At 47.4% G+C, this 26,065-nt stretch overlaps 2 protein-coding genes across 3 annotated transcripts in view; one reads left to right on the top strand and one right to left on the bottom strand.

The window, feature by feature from the left end:
• The window catches only part of PFDN1 (prefoldin subunit 1), a 60,044-nt gene extending 49,677 nt beyond the window's left edge, over positions 1 to 10,367 (top strand). The window contains exon 4 of the mRNA XM_008954561.4: positions 9,371 to 10,367. Within this exon, the coding sequence (XP_008952809.1) occupies positions 9,371 to 9,454 (84 nt within the window). The 3' untranslated portion in view covers positions 9,455 to 10,367. The remainder of the gene's footprint in view (positions 1 to 9,370) is intronic.
• A 1,263-nt stretch (positions 10,368 to 11,630) lies between these two features.
• The window catches only part of CYSTM1 (cysteine rich transmembrane module containing 1), a 68,688-nt gene continuing 54,253 nt past the window's right edge, over positions 11,631 to 26,065 (bottom strand). For both annotated transcript variants that reach the window (XM_057302419.2, XM_057302418.1), the window contains exon 3: positions 11,631 to 12,116. In XM_057302419.2, coding sequence (XP_057158402.1) covers positions 12,010 to 12,116 — 107 coding nt within the window. In that variant the 3' untranslated portion in view covers positions 11,631 to 12,009. The remainder of the gene's footprint in view (positions 12,117 to 26,065) is intronic.

Here is a 26,065-nt window from a genome sequence, read left to right as displayed (position 1 = left end):
TCGGCCAGGGTTCTGTAAATTACAGCCCAAGGGCCAGCTGGTCTCAAACTCCTTCCCTCAAGTGATCCTCCCACCTCAGCCTTCCAAAGTGCAGGGTTGTATTTTGATTCCTTTAAAAACACAGTACAGGGATGCTATCAATTTTAACAGTAGAGAAAGAAGAGACTATACATACAGGTGTAGGTCGATTAGTAGATTTGGTAGAGGGAAGATAGAGTTCTCATGAGATTTATTTTCTCAGCTGAGGAGAGGAGGGAGAATAGGCGATTTGAGGAGACAAGACAAAGCATGAAATAGTTATTTTGGAGAGCAGACAATGAACATATAAAGGAGGTTTAATAGAATTTCCATAGTGCCCATTTGGGATTCATGGCTCTGAATTTAAAGTGAGACCATTCAGCACAGTTTAGCATTTTCCTCCAGCAACATTCAGCCACTCAGGTGAGGCATGGAGTGGGTAGATGGTTGAGTTTAATCTGGGTTGGCATTTTCCCAGGTAAGTGCAACAGAGGGAGAGAGGGACATAGGTGAAAGGGTATATATAAGGAGAATAAATATAAATGATGGACTATATAAGCAAAGCTGGGTAGGAAGGGAAAAGCCCATGGAAGCATAATGGATAATGAACAACTTGTTGCGTGACGAGGTTGAAGAAATGCTGGAGCGAGAGTATCAGAAGTGACCTGGAAGAATATGAGGTAGTGGTGGTGAAATGGACACTTCAGAGGTGTGCAGCTTCTAGTGTTGACAAGACCTAGGGCATGACCATGGACCAGGTGGCTGAGGTGGGATAACCGTAAAATTGTGAGGAGAGAGGAGGCTGTGGTATTGGGTGGGTCATCTACATTCTTGTTGAAGTCACCTTGAATGGTACAGCTGTGGTGGAGAGGGAGACAGGGAGCCACTGATGATGACGGATAGTGCCCAGGATACTGGAAGATTGAAGCAACAAGGAGGGGGGAGTCCGGTGGTTAAGCATGATGCCATGAACTTCAAGGACCAGGGTTTATGAAGGATAAAGGAGGGGAAATGGTTTGGCAGTGAGCTGAATGAATGGATGGAAGGATGGACAGATGGAAATGTAGGCTTTTATTAGGCAGCTTTCAGTGAAAGTTAAAAATCTCTAACTGCTGGACTCAGTCCTACCCTTTAAAGCCCCATCTTTTTAAGGAACAGACACTGGCAAACCACTGCCTGCCCCGTCCAGCCCACTGCCTGTTTCTGTGCTTTCGAAACATAGCCGTGCCCATTCATCTGCACCACACCCATTTGTTTACACATTGTCTGACTGCTTTTGTGCTACAATGGCAGAGCTGAGTAGTTGTAACAGAGATAACCCCACAGTGAAAGCCTGAAATATTTATTATCTGGCCCTTTATAGCAAAAGTTTGCTGACTCCTGATTTAGAACAAAAAGTTTAAGTCTCAAACTTCAGTGTGGGTCACAGCCACCCGGGAGGGTTTGTGAAAACACAGATTGCTGTAGTCCATCCCCAGGGTTTCTGGTTCAGTCGGTCTGGGTCGGGGCATAAGAATATGCCCTTCTAATAAGTTCGCAGGTGATCCCGATGCTGCTGGGAGAGGACTGCACTTGGAGAGCCATTGCTTTCTATAGTTAAGGTAGTGATAGATTCCTTCTTCCCTTAATCTTCTCTGAACCAAAAGTCCCCACCCACTTCAGCTGCCCATCGCTTGACCCCATCACTTGACGTGATTTGCTGGCTTGTCATCATCCCTTTTACACCTGGTGCCTGCAGATGGTAGTGATTCTTTGGCTGAGGCTTGATCAGCACCATATTGCATTAGGACAGTTGCCGCTCCTGGCTCTGTGCTTCACTCTGAGCTTTCTATCTGGTCTTTCCCAGGTTATCTGGTAGGCTGGGCTTTCTCTGGGGCTCACATGAAGCTGATGTGTTAGGGAGGGCAGCAGTAGGTAGAACTCACCTAAACCTCAGGGGGACCGAGCGGCTAAACACTGTTGTTTGAAGAAGAATTTTTTCCCCTCGTGTATATCTGCTGTAAAGTGCTTGAGTGGTGTAGGGGTTCGGGTTCGTCTTGGCAGACTGTATTGGGGGTGCTAGCCAGCATGTGATCATAGGTGGGGTTTGGGAGTCTGACCCCATATGGTAGCAGTGTCAGTCTGTCGGCAGGTAAAAGCACACCTGGGAGGAAAACAGGTCAGCGCTTAGCTGAAGCAAGTCTTTTGTCCCTGTCCTTCAGCAGAAAGACCTCTGAAGGGTCTTTTCTGTCTTTCTTTTCTGAAGGATATTTCTAAAGTAGTATCTAGAAGATGCAGGGACAGTAACTCCTTCCGAGATTTCTCTTTATTCTCCTGCTCCATGCCTAAGATTGCTTTATCTTTCTTTGATTTGTCTCCCAGCGGTGTAGCTCAGTGGTTACCATATCGCCTAGCTGTGTCCTCTGGTGAAGTGGATGCACCCAGATGAGTTTACAAGTGGGCATATCCGTGGACCGCTTAGACCTGTCTCTCAGGTGTGGGGTTTTGCCTGCCTCTGTTGGCCCTCCTCACCCATCCAGGCTGGCGGCTCAGGGCACATGTGCCCTCAGGGCTCTGCCCTGCCCCTGCCTGCTGCAGCCGTGGCCATGCTGTCCCATTTTCCATCCTGACTTCTCTGATTGTGTCCTCTTGTTGCCTTTTTTTCTGTTTTTGTCTTGTTTCCCCTGCCTTCTACCAACCTTGTCCCCCGTCAAAACATGCTTCTTCAGTCCTCAGTGAGTTCTTGGCCTCTTGCCAAACATCCCCATTGTGGGCAGTTGGTACCCTCTGACCATTTTACAGATCTGCCAGTGAGCGAACACGAGAATTAGTGAGGCTTTGGGTTTTTAATTTGGAAGTCATGGTAGAGACAGCGAAAAGATGGCCATTGCCTTCAGTTTTTTTGATTAATAGTAGAGCTTGAAGTTGGTGGTGGTCTCCAGGAGCTGGAAGCTGTGGATTTTACACAAGAGAGAAGTATGTGACCAAGGCAGGTCACACTCAGGGTCAGAAACCGTGACTCCCAGCAGAGGATCTCTGAGGACTTAGCTCTCACAGAATATCAGGAACAGAAGGGAACCGAAGTCTGCCTTGTGTGTTGCCTCCGATGCCTGGATTGGAGGGCAGGAGATGAGCCAGCAGGGCTATTTTTATTCAGATAAAAGTACATATCCGTATACATCCATAGTATGTCTCCCCTCTCCTCTGAGCTCCATTTAACCTGTTTTGTTTGTTTAGTCTTTAAGGCAAGAGTTCATTTGAAGAAAGTGTCGTGTGGCTAAAGTAGAAATGGGAGTGGGGTGGGGGTGGAGGGATGCACTGGTATTACCCAAATCCTCATCTTACAAATGGGAAAATAGAGGGACAGAGAGGAGAAAACTCTTTTCAATACCCCAAGGCAGGATAAACAGGAAAGAAAGAAAGAAAGAAAGAAAGAAAAAACTAATTTAGAGAAGGAGAGCTGGAGACAAAGTTCCTAAGAAAAGAAAAAAGTCTGTAGTGATAGCGTCACAAGATGTATTACCTCAGGAGTCTATTTGAGAGATTGTGTCATGTCAGAAAAGTTCTAGGGACTGGAGCCTCTTTCCTTGGTAAGAGGATGAGAATGAAACACCAGCCCCTCAGTTTGACTCCTGGAAAAAAGAACCTCAGGCCGATGAGCAATAACTCCAACAATGTCATTTCCCTGGCCATGCTGAGCCCCACAGGAAATCTCAGGGTTTGTCATCACGGCAAGGGCCCACAAGAATGTCGCTGCACCCAGAGCTTTGTGGTTTGATGCCACTAGAGACTTCCCTTGTGAAAGCATTCTGAGGGAAATTGCTCGGCAAGACAGAAAGATGCTGCAGTGAGATCAGCAGATGCCCTCCCAGGATTGCTGGTAGTAAGTGTGGATTTCAAATGTCACTCCTAGCAGCCCTGAGGCTGACATCGGATAGAGCAGTTCCTGAAGGATTTCAGAGTCCAGGACATGGGAAATTGGGGTGGTTTGTTTGTTAGTTTTGCAAGTTGACCTGATAAAGCATAAAGGCCTGTTAGGGCGTGTTCTGTTTGTGGAAGCAAGGCCAGATCCAAAGCCCCCACTGGGATCTGTAACGTTTGAGTTTTATTATTTATTTATTTTATTATAAATCAGTAATTCATAATTGTATAAATTTATGGGGTAAAAGTATTACGATTTATAAATATGATGTGGGCTGGGTGCAGTAGTTCACATCTGTAATCCCAGCACTTTGGGAGGCTGAGGCAGGTGGATCATTTGAGGCCAGGAGTTCGAGACCAGCCTGGCCAACATGGTGAAACCCCGTCTCTACTAAAGATAGAAAAATTAGCTGGGTGTGGTGGTACTCACCTGTAATCCTCAGCTACTTGGGAGGCTGAGATGGGAGAATTGCTTAAACCTGGGAGGCAGAGTGTGCAGTGAGCCTAGATCATGCCATTGCACTCTACCTTAGGCAACAGAGCAAGACCCTGTTTCAAAAAAAAATAAAAAGAATATAATGTAGAATAATTAAATCAAGCTAGTTAACATATTCATTACCTCAAATACTTGACATTGTTTGTAGTGATAGGTTGGAGTTTTAAATCTGTGTATATCCAGGGGCAGGGGGTGAGAGGGCAATGCCGAAAGCTGAAAACCACCTTGAAGGAAAATGGTCAGTTTCTGCCTTTGCTTCTTCTGTTGGGCGTTCCTTGATTATTCAAGTTGGGAGGGAAAACTAAAAAGTGTGTGTACATCAGTAAGGCGTCATTTCCCACACTAAAGCACTTTATTCAACAAACATTAAATTCTTATTATGTGCCAGCCATTCTTCTAGACAGTAGGACTGTATCAGGTGACAGAACAAAGTCCTGCCCTTGTGGACCTTTCCGTCTCATAAGGGAAGCCAGACAGTTTGTCCTTCCTGTGGTGGAAAGAGCTCTGGAGAAGAGTCAAGGTGAGGAGAATAGGGAGTGTTGGGCAGCATGTACTCAAGAAGGCCTCGCAGATAAGGTAACATTTGAGAAAGCCCTGAAGGAAGTGAGGGGATGAGTAATGTGAATATCTGGGGAAGAGAACTTCTACACGGAGAGCACAGCAAAGGGCAAAGGCCAGGCAGGAACATACCTGGTGGATTGGAGGAGCAGCATGGGAGGCCTGTGTGACTGGAGCTGAAGGAGTGACGGGGAAGAGTTGTTGGAGGTGAGGTCGGAGATTTAGCTGAAACCAAGACCATGCATGCATGGCTTCTTGGAAGTTGAAAAGTACTGTGGTGTGAATAGTTGTTTCTCCCTAAAGTCTTTGTTGAAATCCTAACTCCTGAGATGATGGTGTTAGGAGGTGTGGCCATTTGGGAGATGAGTAGGTCATGAGGGCAGAGCCCTTTAAATGGGGTTAGTGCCCTTACCCAAGAGCACAGCACCGCACTGGAAATGAAGGATGCCCCTGCTGTGGTGTGCATAGGGTTTCTTTGCCCCCTGGCAGGTCTCATGTTGAAATTTGGTACCCCCAGACCCCCCCAACCCCCACAAAAAAATTTGATCCCCAGTGTTGAAGGTGGGGCCTGGTGGGAGATGTTTGGATTGTGGGGGCGGGTTTCTTGTGTATGGCTTGGTACCATTCTCATGGGAGTGAGTTCTCACGCTTCGTTTCTTCACTGACTGGCTGTTGAAAAGAGCCTGGCACCTCCTCTCTCATTTCCTCTCTGGCCACATGATTTCTGTACAGGTGGCTCCCCTTCGCCTTCCACCACGAATGCAAGCAGCCAGAAACCCTCTCCAGAAGCAGATGCTGCACCATGCTTGTATAGCCTGCAGACCTGTGGGCCAAACAAACCTCTTTTCTTCATAAATTACCCAGCCTCAGGTATTCCTTTAGAGCAACACAAACAGACTAAGACACCCATGGAGACAGAGGCCTCCCAAGGTTCTTCTGCACTCACAGGACCAATCCCGCCACGCCTCTGACCATACTGAATTGCAGAGGCCTGGGTAACTGCCCTTAAAACTTTATAAGCTAGGATCATACTTATCCCCAAATAATTGTGGTAGAATTGATGTCTGGGGGCATCCCTCATTTCAGGTATTGTGTTGGTTTTCTACTTGGTTTTCTACTTGTATTTGAAGCTACCACGAATTGGTCTTCACAGCACCTTGTTTGGACACTAATGATTGGATTCAGGGCCCACCCTAATATAATATGATCTCATCTTAACTTAGTTACATCTGCAAAGATCCTCTTTCCAAATTACCAGAGATTAGAACTTCAGCATATCTTTTTGTCAAATTCAGTTCAACCCACAACAGGTGCCTTGTTCTGGGTTTGATTATGATGAGAGTCTTCTGGGCTTAAATATGCTTGGGGACTGAGACAGGAATTATTGAAATACAGTTAGAAAGGTCCGCTATGTTAGGGATGTCCTGTCCTGTTGGAATTTTTTCTTTTAAGAAATGTCTATTACGTTTATTTAAACTAATTAAAAATTTAAAGATGAAGGCAGTACCGTGGCACATGCCTCTAAGGCAAGAGGATTGCTCGAGCCCAGGAGTTTGAGGCCAGCCTGGGCAATATAACAAGACCCCATTTCTAGAAACAAAACAAAAATATAGATATGTTAATTTGCATCATTGTTTGGAAACCTGAAGACTTTAGGATATGCAGTGGTAAAATTCATCAAAGTGTTAGAAGGCAGAGATTTTACAGAAGAAGGAATTTTTAAAGCTGAGAGGTATAGCCTGAGTGGCTGGGGAGTCTGGGTGGGAGGGCAGAAGAGCTCTTGCTGATGTTCCAAGTTTATGATTTTGCCAGCTGTGGCAGCAAGTTGGCAGAGATTGAATGCAACAGACCAGAGTCCCTGGGCCCTGGCTGACTTTTGTAGGAGGAGAAGTGGGCTTATTCCATTCGCCTTTCCCCTGCATTCACATGGGGTCCACAGGGTGCCCAGGTGGTGTATGGCACCGAGCTATTGCTCCCCTCTTTGTGACACCCAGTGGACATACATTCTTTAGTGTGTGTCAGGGCTTACTAGTATTTGCCTTTTTTCAGCTCACCACAGTTAAAGTCTAAGAGTTGTTTATCGGCCTGGCACGGTGGCTCACCCCTGTAATCCCAACACTTTGGGAGGCCGAGGCGGGCAGATCACGAGGTCAGGAGTTTGAGACCAGCTTGGCTAACACAGTGAAACCCCATCTCTACTAAAAATAGAAAAAATTAGCCGGCGTGGTGGTGTGTGCCTGTAATCCCAACTACTTGGGAGGCTGAGGCAGGAGAATCGTGTGAACCCGGGAGGTGGAGGTTGCAGTGAGCCGAGATGGCGCCATTGCACTCCAGCCTGGGCAACAGTGCGAGATTCCGTCTCAAAAAAAAAAAAAAAAGAGTTGTTTATCAAAGGAAGTTTAAATTCCCACTCTGATATCACAGTGATAGGACTGTATTTGGTTTAGCAATGTAATTAAAATTCCTTAGCAGCAGTATGCATTTGCAGGCATTGGATTGAATGGTTATCATGGTCACCATGAGTTGGAGTTTTGCTCTTGTTGCCCAGGCTGGAGTGCGATGGCACGGCCTTGGCTCACTGCAGCCTCTGCCTCCCGGGTTCAAGTGATTCTCCTGCCTCAGCCCCTAAGTAGCTGGGATTACAGGTGCCCGCCACCACACCCGTCTAATTTTTTTGTAGGGACAGGGTTTTGCCATGTTGGCCAGGCTGGTCTTAAACTCCTGGCCTCAGGTGATCTGCCCGCCTTGGCCTCCCAAAGTGCTGAGATTATAGGCATGAGCCACTGTGTCTGGCCATGAGTTTTTATGGAGCTCCTGTTGTGTTCCAAGGAATTCTCTGCAACTTAGGACAGATGGGAGATGAGTAAAGAGGGTTCTTTCTAGCCTTAAGGAAATTTGAAGCAAGGAGAGGACAGACAGGAATCAGAGGTTCATGGAAGAACTGATAAAGATTTGTGTATGCCACATTTGGCTTCTGTAGGAAAAAGCCTCTATATGTATCATTTAATAAATAGCTAAGCGCGGTGGCTCACGCCTGTAATGCCAGCACTTTGGGAGACCGAGGAGGGAGGATCGCTTGGGTCCAGGAGTTTGAGATCAGCCTGGGCAATACAAAAAATAAAAAATTGAAGTTTCTCATTTCTACAAAAAAAAAAAAAAAAAAAATTAGCCGGGCATGGTGGTACACATCTATAGTCCCAGTGCACCTAGAGTCCCAGCTACTTGGGCTGAGGTGGGAGGTAGAGGCTACAGTGAACCGTGATTGCACCATTGCACTCTGAGCTGAGACCTTGTCTCAAAAATAAATAAAACATACAAACAACTAATTAATTGGACAGAGAGCTCACTTGTCCTCTGCCCTAAACTCTCCCTGCTTCCCTGAGTCCTGTGGGCACTTTAGTGGGTGGAACAGAATCAACAGGTGCTTGGGTGAAGGGGGTGGAGGTGAGAGAAGGGCCTGGGCTGCCTGGTGACTGTATTACTGGTTCCAGTGTGGCTCAGTCACATATGCCCTGGGAGGTGATAATTTTGAGTATTCCCTCAGGACATGAATAGGATTCCTCTAAAACGGAGGCTTCATTTCATGTCTGTTAACTGGGAATACAGCCACAACTATGTCCTCAGGGCAAGGACCACTGGTAAAACCACCATACTTCTGGGGTGAGCACAGGGCAAATAATGTACAGACATCATTTCCTTTGACTAATCTTTGAAATCTTGGCTCCTGAAAGTAGTGAAAGTTCTTTGTCTAAGCCGAGATTTTTAATTTAGGACCCAGATGGAGTAGAAGGTAAGCCTCCAAAAGGTCTGCTTTCCTCAGTGTTTCAGTGTCCCAGATTCCTGGCAGGCAGCAGTCTCATTAGAAAAGCAGATTGCCTTCTGACTCACCCACTCAGTGCGATGCGAGACAGCCCCACAGCCCTCACAGCAGCCCATATTCCTGCTGGACAGGGCAGAGCATGCACCATCCATTTTATAGCTGCAGTGGCTACAGGCGCCTGGCCCAGGCCGTGGAAAACCTTGAGAGGAGATAGTCTGTTACGGACAGGAGCTTTGTCCTGGAATTTCCTGGCCTTTGTCTGTCTGGGATAACTTCATGTACTGAGACGCCTGTTTTTTAGAGTCTGCTTCCTTCTGGGGGAAGAGTGCTACTGCCTGTCTTCCACAGAGCACTTTTGCTTCTACCAAAGCTATCTTCTCCCTGCTGCCTGCCCGTGATCACCCATGGTTCGGAGGTGAGGGGAGCACTGTGGGCAGGTGTGTGTACCTGGCTTGCAGTATACTCCTGAAAGTCGCCCGTCACAAAGGAAAAGCCATAACCATTGGACATCAAAGCTGTGTCTTCCAGCCCGGCCCATTCACTCTGGTCCTAACCTTTGTCTGTCTCTCATATTGCAGCAGAAAAAGTCCTACCTGGAGCGAAGCGTTAAGGAAGCTGAGGACAACATCCGGGAGATGCTGATGGCACGAAGGGCCCAGTAGCGAGCCTCTCTGGGAAGCTCTTCCTCCTGCCCCTCCCATTCCTGGTGGGGGCAGAGGAGTGTCTGCAGGGAAACAGCTTCTCCTCTGCCCCGATGGATGCTTTATTTGGATGGCCTGGCAACATCACATTTTCTGCATCACTCTGAGCCCCATTTGCTTCCCAGCCCTGGAGTTTTTACCCGGCTTTGCCTGCCACCTCTGCCCAGGACACTCTTCCCTCTCGGGATGTGTGATGAACTCCCAGGAGAGGGAAGATGGGAGCCAGGGCAAGATAGGAAGCTCTGCCTGAGCTTTCCACTAGGCACGCCAGCCAGACCAATAAAAAGCGTCTGTCCCACTCTGCTAAGCCTGGTTTTCTTGAGCAGAGGGATGGAACAGAGGGTGAGAGAGGCAGTGGCCGTCTCCACCTCAGCTCCTGCTCCCTCTGCATCAGAGCCCTTCCTTTCTTGGGGGATGGGCCTTGCCCTCTTCTCTTTTCCCTTCCTGTACCTTTGACTAACGCTCAGCTTCCGGGCCTGCATGCAGTAGACAGAAGAGGAAGAAAGAACAGACGTTCACAGCTGAATCTCAGTGAACAGAATAGCAGTCCCTGGATGGCAGTCTGCCTAAAGATTCCTTTCCCTGCCTTCTCCCATACATTCCAAAAGGAAGTTCAACAGTAAGCAGCACCTCCAAGACTGTCTCCTTTTGGCCAATATCATAAGATGGACGCCATAATCCTGAGGCCTCCTAGAGGCTGAGGGGGCAACGGTGTGATCCAGCTGGCTCATCCCAGCCCAGGTGGGCCAATTATTCAATTTTCAAGAATTTTGTTGCAAGCCAGTTGTCAAACACAGCCATTATAATTATGTAAATTTGCAAATTATGTTAAAAACAAGGACAATAAATATTCAAAATGCATCCCTAATTACTACATTTGACCACCATCTGTGCTCTATCTGCGCACTGGCTGTGATCTGTGAGGTTGGCTCTGTTGTGTCTGGGTGGTAGAAATCCCACATGATGTCAGGTCCTGTGCTGCCCTTCCCAGCTCCAGTCAGTGACATCACATTGGTAACTTGAAATCAGCCATGGCATGGTGGGAACACGTACACCACAGAAATAAGACACAGGACATCAGAAATAAGACACAGGACATGCAACAAAACATGGCTGTTTTTTTTTTTTAAAGAGAGCACTGGTAAACATTTATCATCAGCACATCCACTGCTTTGGAGGGAAGGCAGAGTCGGCAGAGAGCTAGCTGTCAGCTGCGGCTTCTCGGGCTGGCTGGGCTGGGCGGGCCAGCTGATGGAGGAAAATCGGACTTGCTGCTATGGCAGCCTGGCGCCACCCTGTGGCCAAATATGAGATGAGTGGCACGGCTGACGAGCTGGGGTGAGGGGTGAGGGGACATCCAGAAGGGAAAAACTTCAGCCAGGAGCGGTGGCTCACGCCTGTAATCCCAGCATTTTGGGAGGCCGAGGTGGGCAGATCAACTGAGGTTGGGAGTTTGCGAGCAGACTGACCAACATGGAGAAACCCTGTCTCTACTAAAAATACAAAATTAGCCCGGCCTGGTGGTACATGCCTGTAATCCCAGCTACTCAGGAGACTGAGGCAGGAGAATTGCTTGAACCCAGGAGGGGGAGGTTGTGGTGAGCCGAGATCACGCCATTGTACTCCAGCCTGGGCAACAAGAGTGAAACTCCATCATCTCAAAAAAAAAAAAAAAAAGGAAAACCTTGGCTGGCCCCATGTAATTGTAGTTTCCTGGGTTTCCAGGGAGCAGGCCTGGAAGCCACTCCAGGGGCAGCCCCTGGTTACCAAAAGGCCCTTTCCTAGGCTCTGGGTAAAGGCAGGTGCAAGATGTGGCAAATGCTCCTCCCTGAGCCTATCTCTGAGTGGGACTACGGGGAGAGTAGCTTGGCCGGGAGCCCATGACCCAGCTGGAGAACACCTGGCCCTCAGAACTGGCCTTCTTTGTAGCACCCTCACTGTTTGCATCACCACCAGAATAAAAAGGTAGATTGGCTGCTGGTCATACATTGGATGATGGCCACTAGCTGAGATAGATACCCACATTTTATAAGCCTCAGTGAGCAGATGAGTAGTTAGTTAGACATGGTAACAGTCCAGGAGACAAGCACAGACTCCAGGTAGCTTAGCTTAGACCTGGAATCATTTAGACAGACAGTTGAGCTTTGGACAAATTTATTGAAACATATAGGCTGTTAGCAGAGAAATCATTCCATGATTGATGTGTTACATTTGGCCACTACCTTGAATGTGTAATTTAAAAATTATAAATATTTTTCACAACTAAGCCTTTGGCCAAAAAAGTCATTTAGCACATCTTTAAAGATCAATAAGAAATGGATTTTGGACATTAAAAAGATCAAGTCACTGAATTAAACAGTAGCAACCCCCACTAATCTAGAATCCCATAGTGCTGAAGGTAGAGGTGTCTGTGCAAAGCTAGTCATTTGTTAACAGCAATCAGAAGAGATGGGGGCAGGCACACCTGTCAGAGGTGGCAGCAGAGCTGGCAGGACAGGACGGCTGGGCTGGTCTGGTCAGGTGAGCATGTCCCAGAGACAGCAGCAACAGAGAGCCGTCCAGCAGGCTGTGAGGCAGGTGGATGGTCCTAGCTCATCTCTTCTTTGGTCTTCTACCACATACACTGGAGGGAGAAGAGGGAAGAGGGTGAGAATGGACTGGTGCAAACCCCAGGCCCTGCAAAGTTAGCCTCCCAGGACCACAGGAAGGCTACAGCAGGGGAAAACTATTGAGCAGACTGGTGAAACTGTGTTCCTGCCATTGCTGCTGCTGAATGGAAGGAGGATGGCTCAGCTCAGCTGCTTTCTCCCTCCTGCCACTCCAGACTCAGGACGCCCTCACCCTCACAGGGACAAGTACTAGAGAACTTGCAGAATGGCCCCATGCCAAGGCAACCAGAGTTGGCCAACCCTACTTGGTTTGTAAACCAGGTAGCATGTCGTCCCCCCTGGAGGGGAACTGGGGGTCATTTCTTGGGATACAGCTGACCCATCACCCAAGAATAACAGGAAAGGGAATTAAAATCTCCTTTTAAAGGGGGGCTTTAAACCCTTAAAGAATAATCAAGAGCCCTGGTTTTTCATTCCTGGGCAATACACAATTTCAGAATGTGCCCCCAACCTCTATACCTTGACATAAACGATGAAGGAAGGCAGGGATGAAAACCTGGCTGAGTGGGATGGGGCGGCTGGAGCCTGTGTGGTGTCTTCCTGAGCCTAGCATGCTCACTTTTCCTCCAAATGGAGTTGGAAACCTGAGCCCTGTCATGGCCAAGTGCTCTATCGAGAGATCTGAGTGCTAAACAAATCCATAGGTCAAGAAGGACCCCAACTACCCACTACTTGTTAGCTGATTTGCGGCATTAGCTTCTCTTCCCATAAGGACATATTTTAAATGGCTGCTAGTCAATCTGTGGCCACTGAAAATCTCAAAACAACCACTGTCATCAAACTCATAAGCAGTAAGCATTTCACTTTTCCAAAGTTCATGAATGCATGAATGTTATCAATTAAGCCAGTCCTTTAGGGGTTTTCTTTCAGTTTTCTTGTGTTTTATATCTGTTTTTAGACCTCTCTCGGCAGCGCCTCTCTCTGGAGCCTGGTGTCATTGCTATTACAGGGCATGCTGAGTGGGTTAGTAGGGAGATTTTCCAGGTCCTCCCATTGTATCAGCTGCCCTCTACTGCACGGACATATTCCTTTTCCTTCTCCTATGGCACAGGTTTAATCCTAGTCCACTTGCATTTGGCTCCACTCAGCAGCACAGGTCTGGGTCTAGATGCCCGTCACCAGGAAAGCCTGCTCAGAGGGAGAGGATGAATGGCTCATTTATTCTGAGGCCTCCTAAGGTCAAGTACCTGATTTCGTCTTCACAGCAACCCTGAGGTAGATACTACCATCATTCCCACTTCACAGGCAAGGAATTCGAGGCTTAGAGAGCTTAAGTCTCTCGTTCAAGCACATGCGACGAGGCAGAGGCAAGGGCAGGATCCGAACCCAGGCCTTTATGGCTCTAAAGCCTCTGGCAAGCCAGGCTTGCTCATACCCAACTGGGATAGAAAAGGGATCAGAAAGAGAACAGAGGTGACTGGGGCTACAGCAAAGTCGTCTCTCACATCCAGCCAGAGCCTACCCTACCCACTGAAGCCTGGCCACCCCAGGCCCTGGGGTCACTGCAGCAGGAAAGCCCCAGGCAGAGTGTCCCTTCCATCTGCCTGGATGGCCTGCCCACCCCGGGATCCTGCATGGGCAGCTCTGGACAGGGAAACCAGAATACAATGGCATGCAGATCCCCTTGAATAACCCCTTCCCTGTGCTCTCCCTGTCACAGGATTGGCTCGCCTGCCCTTGGGACAGAAAGCCCCTCCCCTGCTAGCTCTGGAAATAGCCTGCTTGATTCATGTGCAGGCCATCCCTGGGCTTCAGGCCAGAGACTCAGCTGGAGGCTGGCTGCAGTGGGAGGGGCCTCACAGGCTCTCTTAAGTTACCATTTATTGAGGTATTCACAAGTGCCAGGCCCTGTGCTGAGGGCTTTCTGGACATGGGGCCACTCAGTCTTCATGACCGCCGTGTGGGGCATGGGCATCAGGACATCAGTCAGTCTCCTCACTGCTTCCCCTTCTCCCCAGCCTCCAGAGACAGGGCTGAGGCGGTGGCCATGCCTTTCTCACCTGTCAGAGCCCCTGAACCTCAGGCAGCTTAACTGGGGAAATAAAAACGTCCTAGTCTTGCTTGCTCCACCTTTTTCCTCCAGTTTAATCAGGTTCGTTCTTGCCAGGGCTTTCACATAACATACTTGGAAACGTGGGGAACTAGGGACTTTGAGCTCATTACTCCCAGGCAGTGCTGACAGAGGTTAGAAACAGCAGCTACAAAATGGAGGACTTCAAACCAGAGGGCTGTGACAGCCATGACAGGGGCGTTGAGTGCCCACACATAACTTAGAAACCCGAGTCACTTATTTCCTGGAGCACCAAGTTTCCCAAAAGCCTTAGGACCTTTTCACCTTTAGCTGAGGACAGAATCTCTGCTCCTGGGCTGTTGGGAGGATGGGCAATGGGGAGTAGCGCGGGTCTGGAGGTGGGAGTGACCTGCGTTTTCCTTGCTTCAGTCACCCAAAGCAGGGATGACTAGCGCAGGAGAAACCCCCAAGGCAGCCCTCACAGTTCTTCAGAGCACCTGCGGTGGGGCCCAGAAATTTTACAACTGCATCTTCTAGGTGCAGGGTTCAGGGTACTGCATCTCCAGAGGGTGCACTGAGCTGCACAGCCTAGTCTCTGCCCCAGGATCCCCACCCACCCCAGGGCCTCACCATTCCTGGCATTCTGCTCTGCTACCATCCCCGTTGCTCCCCACTTCCCAATGGGGGACTCTGCCTGAGAACTCGTGCACTCTCCTGGCTGGCACCCCATGCTACCTGGGTCCTGGGCCACTCAGTACTTGAAGCCCGGGGCCCTCTGTGCACTGAGGCTTAGCTGGCAGTGCGAGTCACCCAGCAGGAGCTGTGGCAGAGGTGGCCCCAACCCAGGTGTTTCACAACCAGAGATGGGCCATCCTGGCAACTGCCTCCTCTACAGCCAAGCAGAAGACAAAAAGCAGGCAGAACTATGGTTACGTAAGATGTTAAACTGTTTACAGAAACTACCATCTCGGCAATTCTTCTCTCAATTTCTGTAATTGGAATGCTATTTAAAAATATAAACCTTTTTAAAAAGACGGAAAAAAGGGAGAGGGGTTAAAAGAGCAGTGGGGGGTGCTGGGATGGTAACAGGCACCACCTTTCTGGGCACGTTGGTAGCAGTCAGTGCCCAACCTGGGAAGAGGTTCTGGTGCCTGCTGTGGCTGCTCAGATTGAGCTGCTTCTTGGAGATCAAGTGCCCCCCTGTGGCCAGTCTAGGGACCGGAGCTGGGTTCCAGCTCCTGACGCGGGCAGGGTCTTAAGGACTGGCTTCCTTCCATAAGCATCAGCGCCAAAAGGCTCGTCCCTCATTCGCTATCTAGTGTCTCAGACCACCCTATTCAACCAGCCCCAGAGAAGAAGGGACTATTCCTAGGGGACTACAGGTGGAGTGGGGGTCAGGTCCAGGGGACCCTGCACTGGCTTGCCTCTCTTGCCCGCAGTCAGCCCTTTGAATCAACCCTCAGTATTCTCAGCCCCAGTCTGACGTGGGGCCTGCAGAGGGGCAGGCACCCAGAGCTTTGCCACATGGATGCAAACACAAGTGTGGGGTGGGGAACATGCAGGGAGAGGTGCGTGAGCACACAGATGTGACCCAGGAGCCCAGGCTAGGTCAGAAAGGCCCAGGAAGCCCTGGGTCTCAGGTGCGCAGCAGCTTTGGGAAGAGCTGAGCAGTTTCTGGCAGGGGCACCTCCCACCTTCTTGCCTTCAAGCTGGAAGCAGAAAAGATAGATGGACGATGCCAGGCCTGTCCAACAAGCCCTGGGGTCTTCTCCAGGGCCACCAGTGCCCACTGCCACTTTGGCCACCAGACACACCAACCAGTAGTCCCCTTGGTCCCAGGATCTAGGACTACTGTATTGTACATTCCCAGAGGTGACATTCACATGGGCTACTCAGAAACCTGGTTCCGGGTAGTCAATGGGCAAGTGGGGCTCCAGTTTCCATAGAGGTCAGGGCAGGGATGACCTGCAGGAAATGTGAGTATAGGCCTTCTCAGGTGAAGGCTCCAATTCTCAGTCAGCCCCATTCTGGCATCTGAAACCTTCATCTGCATGGCTGGGACTTTGTAAATGATTAATCGAGTGCCTTGATATGGTAATTGAGCCTTATTAGGTCCTTCTTGTTTTTGCAAGTGTCTGTACCAGTCCCAACCCAAGAGAGCTAGGCGGGAAAGGCAAACAGAAAGACCAGAGCCTCCCAGAGGGTTCTGATGCCTGCAGCCTTCTTGCTCCAGGAGTAAGGAAGCAGCACCGTGGCCCCTTATCACCCAGACCAGCGATGGGCACCCAGGGCTGGCCCTCAACTGCTAAGACAACTACAATCACCACACCTTCCAAAAAGTGCCACCAGGGGAGATGATGGCTTTGCCAGGGGCAGGAGGACCTGTAGTTTGCTCAACTGCCCTTGCCCCGCATTGGGCATCTAGACCGACAGAAGGAGGCCAACCAGCCTTCCGGGAGGTTTCAAAGGATCCACAATAGCCCTTTACTGCTCAGATGCAGAGGTAGGAAGGGAAGGGAAAATCTTTAAGCATTTTCCCAATAAGTAAAAACGTCAAGACAGCCATGAGACGGCTCCTGCAGGGGCAGAGAGAGAGAAGATTCAACTTGCTATGGTTTCAGTTCAGCTTTCCTTGGATGTGCAAGTGCAGTGGCATCGTTTACTACCCAGCGCAAAGGGGCTACACTGATGAGAACAAAATGTCCTAAAGGCAATGCCACTGTGCCTTTGTTCAAGGCCAGTGAGTAAGTACCAGGTCCGTGTGCTGAGTGGGAGAGTGATAGGGCGAAGGATGACCAGGAACAGCAGAGGGACCAGCCCAGCTTCTGTCCTTCCAGGGAATATCTGGGCAGAGGCAATCAAGGGTCTGTAGTTTTCATCAGACTGTTTGAAGGGTAAGATAGGAGAAGGTAGGAACCTCTTCCATTTTCCCCTTCTTATACAGGGAGGTGGATATGGAGCTGACAGAATCAGCACAGCCTTGGCCCAGGCTCCACAACAGCAGCTGCCTTTGCCTACTAAGCTCAGAGCCTTCCCTGGGCCTCCCGAACCTCTCTTCCTGCCCTACTCCTCCTTCCTCCTTTTCCTGCAGCTTCAGCTCTGGCCTGGCTTTTCTGTGAAGCTTAGTCCCAAGATACCCACTCCAAGGTGAAGTAGACCAGGAGCTGGCCAACCAACTCACCCACCAAGGTGTGTCTCACCTGACTGCAGCCCAACCCAACAAGCATTCAGGCTGCCATTGCTCTCCAGACAGGTGCGGGCGTTTACATGGATTGGTCTGGAAAGGGTGAGGGCTTGCCGAGCTGTGGATGGGTCCTTGCTCGTAGGTCTTCAGAAGTGCATTTGCCACCATCCTGAAGTGGCATCCTGGGAGGGAGGCTGCCCCTGGACAAAACCAAGCAGCTATCCCAGGGCCAAGACCAAGCCCTCTGAGAAACTGATGAAGCCTAGGGAACCCCAGGTGAATGAATCATCTCATTCACCCCCAATCAGTCCTGTGAACAGTAGACCCAATAACACAGTTTTTGGAAAAACAACAAAATCTATCTAGTAGATATGGACATGCTGGACCAGCCTGACAAGGCTGCACCGCCAGCACTGCCTGTGGTCTCATCCTTGGGCAAGACCTGCTAGGCTACCAGGACAGGGTTGACTGTAGATAGAGACAATTGAGAACTTCCCAGATGCCAGGACTACAGTCTGAACTGCCTTGGGGACCACCTTGGCCAGTCATTTTTTGGTAAGAGGATGCTGAGCTCAAAGAAGGGAAATAAGTTGACTGAGGTCACATAGTGAATTAGAGGCAGGTCCTGGCCTGTCACCACACCCTCCTGCCTTCTGGCCCAGTGCTCACTGCACAAGATCAGGCTCGCTTCAAATCAGACAGCATCTTGGCTGCATGTGACCTGAAATGTGGCTATGCATCAAGGGAATGAAAGGCCTCCCTATTCTCTGTGCCCCAGTTCTCCTTCTAAATCCAAGATCTGTGTGTTAGGTCCAGATCTAGGTTTCTCCTTGTTCAGAGTGTCCCAAGGAGAGTCAGGGCCCATCGCCTCAGAATGACCTGGTCCAACAGTCAATTGAGATATGGAGTGAACTCTGTCCACAGTCACAACATCCGAGTGAATGCCCCTCAGCCACCACCCGCCACACTTCCACCTTCCACATGAGGGTGCGGGAGAAGGAGTGGCTGCGGAGGAGCCTGAGCAAGGCATGTGTGAGGGAACGCCCGGGTGCGTGTCATCCTCCCTCGTGTGTAACTCAGCTCCAGTGCTGGATGCTGACAATTCCTGGGCAAGTGGCTGGAGACCCAGAAGTGCTTGGTATTTTCCAGTAAAGACCATGTTACTCTACAAGAAGGTTATCACCCCATTTAAATAAAATAGAGAAAATGAGAGCTTTTAAAAAACTATGACCAACAAAAGAAGAGGTTAAAACCAGGGCCCACTTTCCCCATGTCCCTGCCACCAACTTGGGAGTTGGGCAGACCTGAGCCGAGGTCCTGGCTCTGTTCTTCCAGAGCTGGATGATTTCAAGTAAGACACTTGACCTCTCTGAGCCTCTGCTTCCTCTCCTACAGGATGGGAAGGAAGACAGAGTTGTACAGCTACTGCCTTAGATAACACAGGAAAATGTTGTAATGAGAACAAAGTTAATATCATTAAGACAGGTCAAAAATACAAGCTCTCAATTTAGAGAGGAAAGTTTCATCGTGGCGTTTCTTAAATAGTGAGATCATATAGTACATTTCAAATGCTATTTTTCATAATTTTCTAGGCCATTGTCTATGTTTACAGCACTGCTAAAGAACCGAGGTGCCTGCCGTGCTGGTGCAGCGTGTACATTCCTGTTTGCTGGTCCAGGTGCATGTACAAAGCTTGGTCTTGCAAAACATCATACAGTGAGCAATCCAAGCCACAAGACTGCAGGGACGCGCACATCCACAGAAATGCCACAAGGTAACTGTGGGGCTCAATAGCTTGTTGTGGACAGGATGGGTTCTATCCAGATGAGTTTATAAAAGATGAAAGACGTACAGATAATAATTTAAGTCAGACTTAAATAATTCACTTTATTTTTGTAAACCTGAGGAGAAAACCAAGAGCTTCTCATACTGGTGAGAGACGGAAATAAAAAAGGGAATCTCAAATAGTTTATGGGGGCAATGTCCTCTTTTCTGTTACACAAGACTTTAGCAAGCAATCTTCCACACCCTGAGGGGAAGACAAGCCTTAGAAACAAACTGTTTTGTATTTGGCTTAGAGTAGACAGCAGTTTTACTTTGATCTTGACACCAGCCAGATTTGGTGGGGGACTGAAGGGCAGTAATGGGGAAGAGTACTCGGGACAGGATGAGTGCATAAGCAGTTCCTCAGCACCCACTCTTCTGCTAGAGTCTTGTAATGCCACTGCCTCAGATAGACCAAAGGACCATGGTGTGAGATGGGGAAGATGTCACTGTCAAGATCAAAGCGTAGGAAGGGGCTGACAAGTATGAGAAGCCCCAAAATACACTTGAGAAGAGGACAAAATGTTTTTCTGGGCTGGGTGCGGTGGCTCACGCCTGTAATCCCAGCACTTTGGGAGGCTGAGGTGGGCGGATCATGAGGTCAGAAGATCGAGACCATCCTGGCTAACACCGTGAAACCCCGTCTCTACTGAAAATACAAAAAATTAGCCAGACATGGTGGCGGGCGCCTGTAGTCCCAGCTACTCAGGAGGCTGAGGCAGGAGAATGGCGTGAATCCAGGAGGCGGAGCTTGCAGTGAGCCAAGATCGCACCACTGCACTCCAGCCTGGGCGACAGAGTGAGACTCCATCTCAAAAAAAAAAAAAAGGAAAGTTTTTCTGGTGCTGAAGACCCAATGTCATGGGTGACATTACTACAGTAGGAGGAGGAAGCAGTTCATTATATCATGACATATATCATGAACATATCCCTAATGCAGCTTTTGGAGGAATAATTATGAATGAGGCTGGCTGGGCTTGGTGGCTCAAACCTGTAATCCCAGCACTTTGGGAGGCTGAGGCAGACGGATAACCTGAGGTCAGGAGTTCAAGACCAGCCTGGCCAACATGGCAAAACCCCATCTCTACTAAAAAGTACAAATATTAGCCAGGCGTGGTGGCGGGCGCCTGTAATCCCAGCTACTTAGGAGGCTGAGGCAGGAGAATCGCTTGAACCCTGGAGGTGGAGGTTGCAGTAAGCCGAGATCGCGCCACTGAACTCCAAGTTCACCCTGCCTGGGCAAGGGTGAGACTCCATCTCAAAAAAAAAAAAAAAAAAATTATGAATGAGGCTGATATACCAGGCAGAAGAAATTAAGGAAAATCTAGAGAAAAAACCTAATCATGCCTAGTACATGACAGTTCTATGACCCTGTGATGACGGTGTAAAGACCTCGAGGGAGGGAGGATTTTCCAATGGCAGCAAACAGTGTATGATCTTGCTCATGACCTGCTCAGAAGTGAGGCACAGGAAGACCACGGTTGTGAATGATGGTGGCTGACCTGACTCAGAGCATAACCCGGCCCACAAGTCCCTCAACATACTGGCCATCTTGTAATGGCTGTTCCTACCCAATTTAATGAATAGTATACCTCATTTACTGCCAACTTCCAAAGACACCAATGTAATCATACACTAGGGGCTTTAACTGTGGAATAATTACAACCCAGCAAATGAATGGGCAGGCTGCCTGCCATCATTAAAGGTTATGGCATGTAAGGGTGAGCAACCAATCCCACTTAAATACCCATTAGGCCCCATGATGATCTATAGATTCAATGCAATTTCAATAAAAATCCCAACAGGAGTTTTTAATAGATAAAGATAAACAAATTCTAAAATTTATGGAAAGGAAAGAGAACTAAAATGACTAAAATGAAGATTTAACATAAAGCTACAGTAGTCAAGATAACCGGTTAATGGTATTGGCAAACAGACACATAGATCAAAGGAATGGAATGAAGAAGACAATAATAGACCCACATGAACATGGCTAACTGGTTTGACACATAAGCAAAGGCAATTCATTGGAGAAAGCATTTTGAAAAATATTGGTATGGCATGCAGAACACCTCACAAAACCCCTCAGCTATTTTAAACCTCACATTTTATACAAAAACTAACCCCAAGTGGATTATAGATCTCAATGAAAAACATAAAACTGTAAAATATTTTAAAGAAAACATAGAAAAGCATCTTCATGACCTGGGGTTAGACAAAGAGTCCTTAGACTGACACCAAAAACGTGATAAAATAAAAAATTGATAAACTGGACTTAATCACAATGAAAACTTTTGCTCCATGGAAGACACGGTTAAGGGGATGAAAAGATAGGCTACAGACGCAGAGAAAATATGTGCAAATCACAGCCAACAGAGGACTTGTATCTAAAATTTATAACAACTCTCAAAAGTCCACAGTAAGAAAACAACCCAATTTGAAAGTGGATAAAAGACTTGAAAAAACACTTCACCAAAGAGGATATACGGAGAGCAAATATGCACATGACTTCATCACTAACTATTAGGAAAACACAAATTAAAACCACAATGAGATGCCACTACATACAATCAGAATGGCTAAAATAAAAATTGCTGACAATATCAAGTACTGGCAAAGATGCAGAGCCACCGGAACTCTCATTCGTTACTGATAGGAACGCACGATGCCAAAGCCACTTTGGAAAAGAGTAGCAGTTTCTTAAGCCTATCATATGATCCAGAAATTCCACTCCTGGGTATTCAGCTTAGAGAAATGAAAACTTAGGTTCACACAAAAACCTGAACATCAATGTTTATAGCAGATGGATTCATAATCACCCAGAGGTAGAAACAACCCAAATGGTCCTTCAACAGGTGAATGAATAACTGGGGTACCTCTAATACAATGGAATACTTCTCAGCAATAAAGTATCCACAGATCCTCATAGAATACACCAGCAGTTAACACACTGATGATTTTGCTCGCAAGGCAGTATCCCGGAATGACATTCCAGGGCAAAACCTAACCATCCCAAATCTCCCGTGGCCAAATGCACTGCAAAATCCCAAAGACCAAGGGCTTTCAAATGTATTCCTCAGGCCCCTAAGCTTTCATAAAAAGTAGGGGGTGGTTCCTCTTTGCCTCAACCACAGCAATTCTATAGTATCTATTTTCCAGACTGGAGTTGCATGTAGAGTTTCCTTTCAAAAGATGTATATTAGCAAAATCTGTAATGGTGGTCATGAAAGATCTAGACTGTTGCTACTGTTCAGAAGGACCTCCCCAGGGCATGGATGGTCATCTGTTTGGTTATCTATGTGCTGGACCCTCCAGCAGCTACCGCAGAGGACATAGTCTTCTTGAGGAACAATGTCTCCTCTGTTCAGGCTCAAAGCTGAGTGACATTAGCCTGACTCCCTTACTTGATGTCTAACCTTTTTGGAACTCAATGTTTTGTTAGCATGCTTCTGTCCAGTTTAGTGGAGGTTCCTAGCCTTCCTGCCTCAGCTAGTTCTTTGCACCTGTGAGCTTGCCTGTTCCATGCTTACACACATGTCTGCCTTTCTCCAGGCCTGAGGAGCCCTGTCTTCTAGTTCCAAGCAGTCTTGTCTTTCCTTCTGTTGATTTCCTTCACAGAACAAGAACTGGAGAAAAGTCCACCTCCTCAGTGAAAACAGTGTAGACACTTTTGCGTTCTCACCTTACCTAATCTCTCAGCAACATTTGATGTTACTAATCAATCCTCTCTTCCCAATACATCTTCACTCAGCTCTCAGGACATCCCATTCTCCTAGCTTTCTCTCTCTGACTCCTTTGCAGATCCATCCAGAATTCCTTAAAGCTCAGCCCTACACTGCCATCTTTTCTTTTCCCTCCATATTTCCATCCAAGTTGATCTTACTCACGGCCACAGTTTCAATGATCATCAACATGCCAAGGCTCTCCACATTGACATCTCTAGCCCAACCTCTCCTCCAAGCTTCAGGTTTATATACAATTGCTTACCTGACAGCTCCACTTGAATGTCTCATAGATACTTTGAAACCTCAAACTAACTCAGTTTGTTCTCTCTCTCAACCAATCATGATTCCTTTCTCTTGTTCCCAACCTCTGTAAACACCACCACCAGGCACCCAGTTCCAGTCAGAAACCCAGAAGTCATCCCTGACTCTTACCTTCTTCCTCAATGTCCATATCCAATCCATCACCAAGTCCGGTTGATTTTACTTCCCAATATCTCAAATGCATTCATTTCTCTCCATAATCACCATGTGTACCTGTGCCCCCTTCCAAACCACTCTCCACACAGAAGCCAAAGGGATTTCTTAAAAATGCAAATGTGATATCATCCCTTTGCTTAATATCCTTCAACAGCTTCCCATTACTCACAAGACAAATACCAAAATCCTTAACTTGGGCTATGAGCCTCCATCTTGTTCCTGCCTGTTTCTCAACTGCTCCTAATGTCCCCTTGCGGCCTATGACACCAATTTCCTTTTCCACTTTATCAAATGAGCCACCATCTTTCCTGCCATTGGGCCTTGGCACCTGCTGTTCCTACACTTTTGCCTATTGACATCTATACATCTTTCAGATCTTAGCTCACTTCACTGCCTTGGGGAAGCCTTCTTGGACTATGCCAGATTGTTCCCCTTTTGTATGTTTTCATGGCATTATGTCTCTTCTCTTCAAAGGGAAGTATGATGTCAATTATTACCTGTGGGTTTATTTAATGTCTGGTTCCCTCCCTAGAGTATAAGCCCTGCAAAAGCAGGGATTGGGGGTTTGTTCTGTGTGGTCTGTCACCTGACACTCTGGAGCTACGTTTACGGAATCCATGATTGTCTCTGTAGAACCCTGGTGGTTTCCCTGGAGCATGCATAGGACAGACTGAAGAACTGCTCCCCTCACAGCTGAACTGCCCCCAAGGGAATGGTGTGACAAAGATGGGCTAAAATTTTCTAATGTGTGATCCCAATGGAATGAATAAATTATTTCCACCAAGTAATAAATGTAACATTTTAAAAAAGTAATCTATTCACAGTAACATTAAAATTATACCTGGAGAAAAATCTAATTTTAAAAACCAATAAAAATATGCGAGAACTATGTGAAGAAAATTTTAAGACTTAAAGGACATAAAAAGAAGACAAAAATAAATTGAGAGATTACTTGTTCATGGTGGGAAGACAATATTGTAAATATGTCAACTCTTTCACCAATTACTTGATAAATTACATGCTGTTCCAATCAAAGCCAAACATGGTTTTCTGTAGAAACTAACACACATTCTAAAATGCAGATGAAAGAGTAAAAGGCCGAGAAAGCCAAGAAAATTACGAAAAAGAATAAGAGGTATGTGTTTATGCACATGCTGGTGGAAGGAGGGTACACATCACACCAGATTCCTGATTCTAGCTCATATTCTAATTCATATATGGGAACGTGGTATATGACAAATCTCATCTCAGATTAATAGGGAAAGGACTGAAACTGTGCCCCAAAGATTAAAGACACCAATCCCTAACAGAGTTTACAAGATGGCAGTCAAGAAACAACTTGCTGAAACACTGAAACGCCTCTGCTTATGAGGCAAAAGAACTGAGTGAAATCTGTTAGAACCAATATGGCCAGCTGGAGTTTGGACAGAATGAGCCTGCTGATGATGTCACAGTCTGAATTTTCACTGCATGTTTCATGCTAACCCCTCCCCTGAATTTGCATATGGGATCCAAGAGGTAGCATGAAGAGATTATTGTACACGCCCCAGGACTTTCCAAACCTCTTCTTTCCTTCCATCAACCATCTCTCATCCTGGAATCCACCCCTCTAACCTTTTCTAATAAAATTACTGCCTTAAAGCCAGGACAGGGAGACAGATTTGAGCTGGAATCCTGTCTCCTTGTTAACTTATAATAAAAGCATTTCTTTTCTCAAAAACCCAGTGTCATGGAATTGGCTTCTAGCACATCAGGCAGTGAGCCCCTTTTGCTTGGTAACAGGATGATCTAATTAATACATGCAGCTGGAACTACCAAGATGGAAAAAGAAAACTAGAATCTTATCCTACACCCATGATAAAAAATAAATTCAGGGCCAGGTGCGCGGTGGCTTACGCCTGTAATCCCAGCACTTTGGGAGGCTGAGATGGATGGATCACCTGAGGTCAGGAGTTTGAGACCATACTGACCAACATGGTGAAACCCCTGTCTCTACTAAAAATACAAAAATTAGCTGGGCATGGTGGTGCATGCCTGTAGTTCCAGCTACTTGGGAGGCTGAGGCAAGAGAATCCCTTGAACCCAGGAGGCAGAGGCTGCAGTGAGCCGAGATCGTGACACTGCACTCCAGCTTGGGTGACAGAGCAATACCTCATTTCAAAAAATAAAATAAAAATGCAAAATTAGCTGGGTGTGGTGGCACATGCCTGTAATCCCAGCGACTTGGGAGGCTGAGGCAGGAGAATCGCTTGAACCAGGGAGGCGGAGGTTGCAGTGAGCCAAGATCATGCCATTGCACTCCAACCTGGGCAACAAGAGCAAAACTAGGTCTCAAAAAAATAAATAAATACATAAATAAATAGATAAATAAATAAATCAGGTGGACTAACGACTATATCTGAAACATTTTTAGAAGAAAATATAGACTTATTTTTATGAGCTTGGAATAGAAAATGAGTTTTCAAAGACTAAACCATACAAAGCACGAGGGAAAGATGATAAACATGACTTCTAAAATTTCTCATACTAGAAAAATACACCATAAAAAGATTAAGAGAGGCCAAGTATGGTGGCTCACACCTGCAATCCCAGCACTTTGGATCTCAGGTGGATCGCTTAAATTCAGGAGTTCAAGACCAGCCTGGAAAACATGGCAAAACCCTGTCTCTATTAAAAAGATAC

The sequence above is a fragment of the Pan paniscus genome, chromosome 4 (genome assembly GCF_029289425.2).
Source record: "Pan paniscus chromosome 4, NHGRI_mPanPan1-v2.0_pri, whole genome shotgun sequence".
Taxonomy (NCBI): domain Eukaryota; kingdom Metazoa; phylum Chordata; class Mammalia; order Primates; family Hominidae; genus Pan; species Pan paniscus.
The sequence above is the reverse complement of the archived record's forward strand: the minus strand, read 5'-3'. Positions and strand labels throughout refer to the sequence as shown.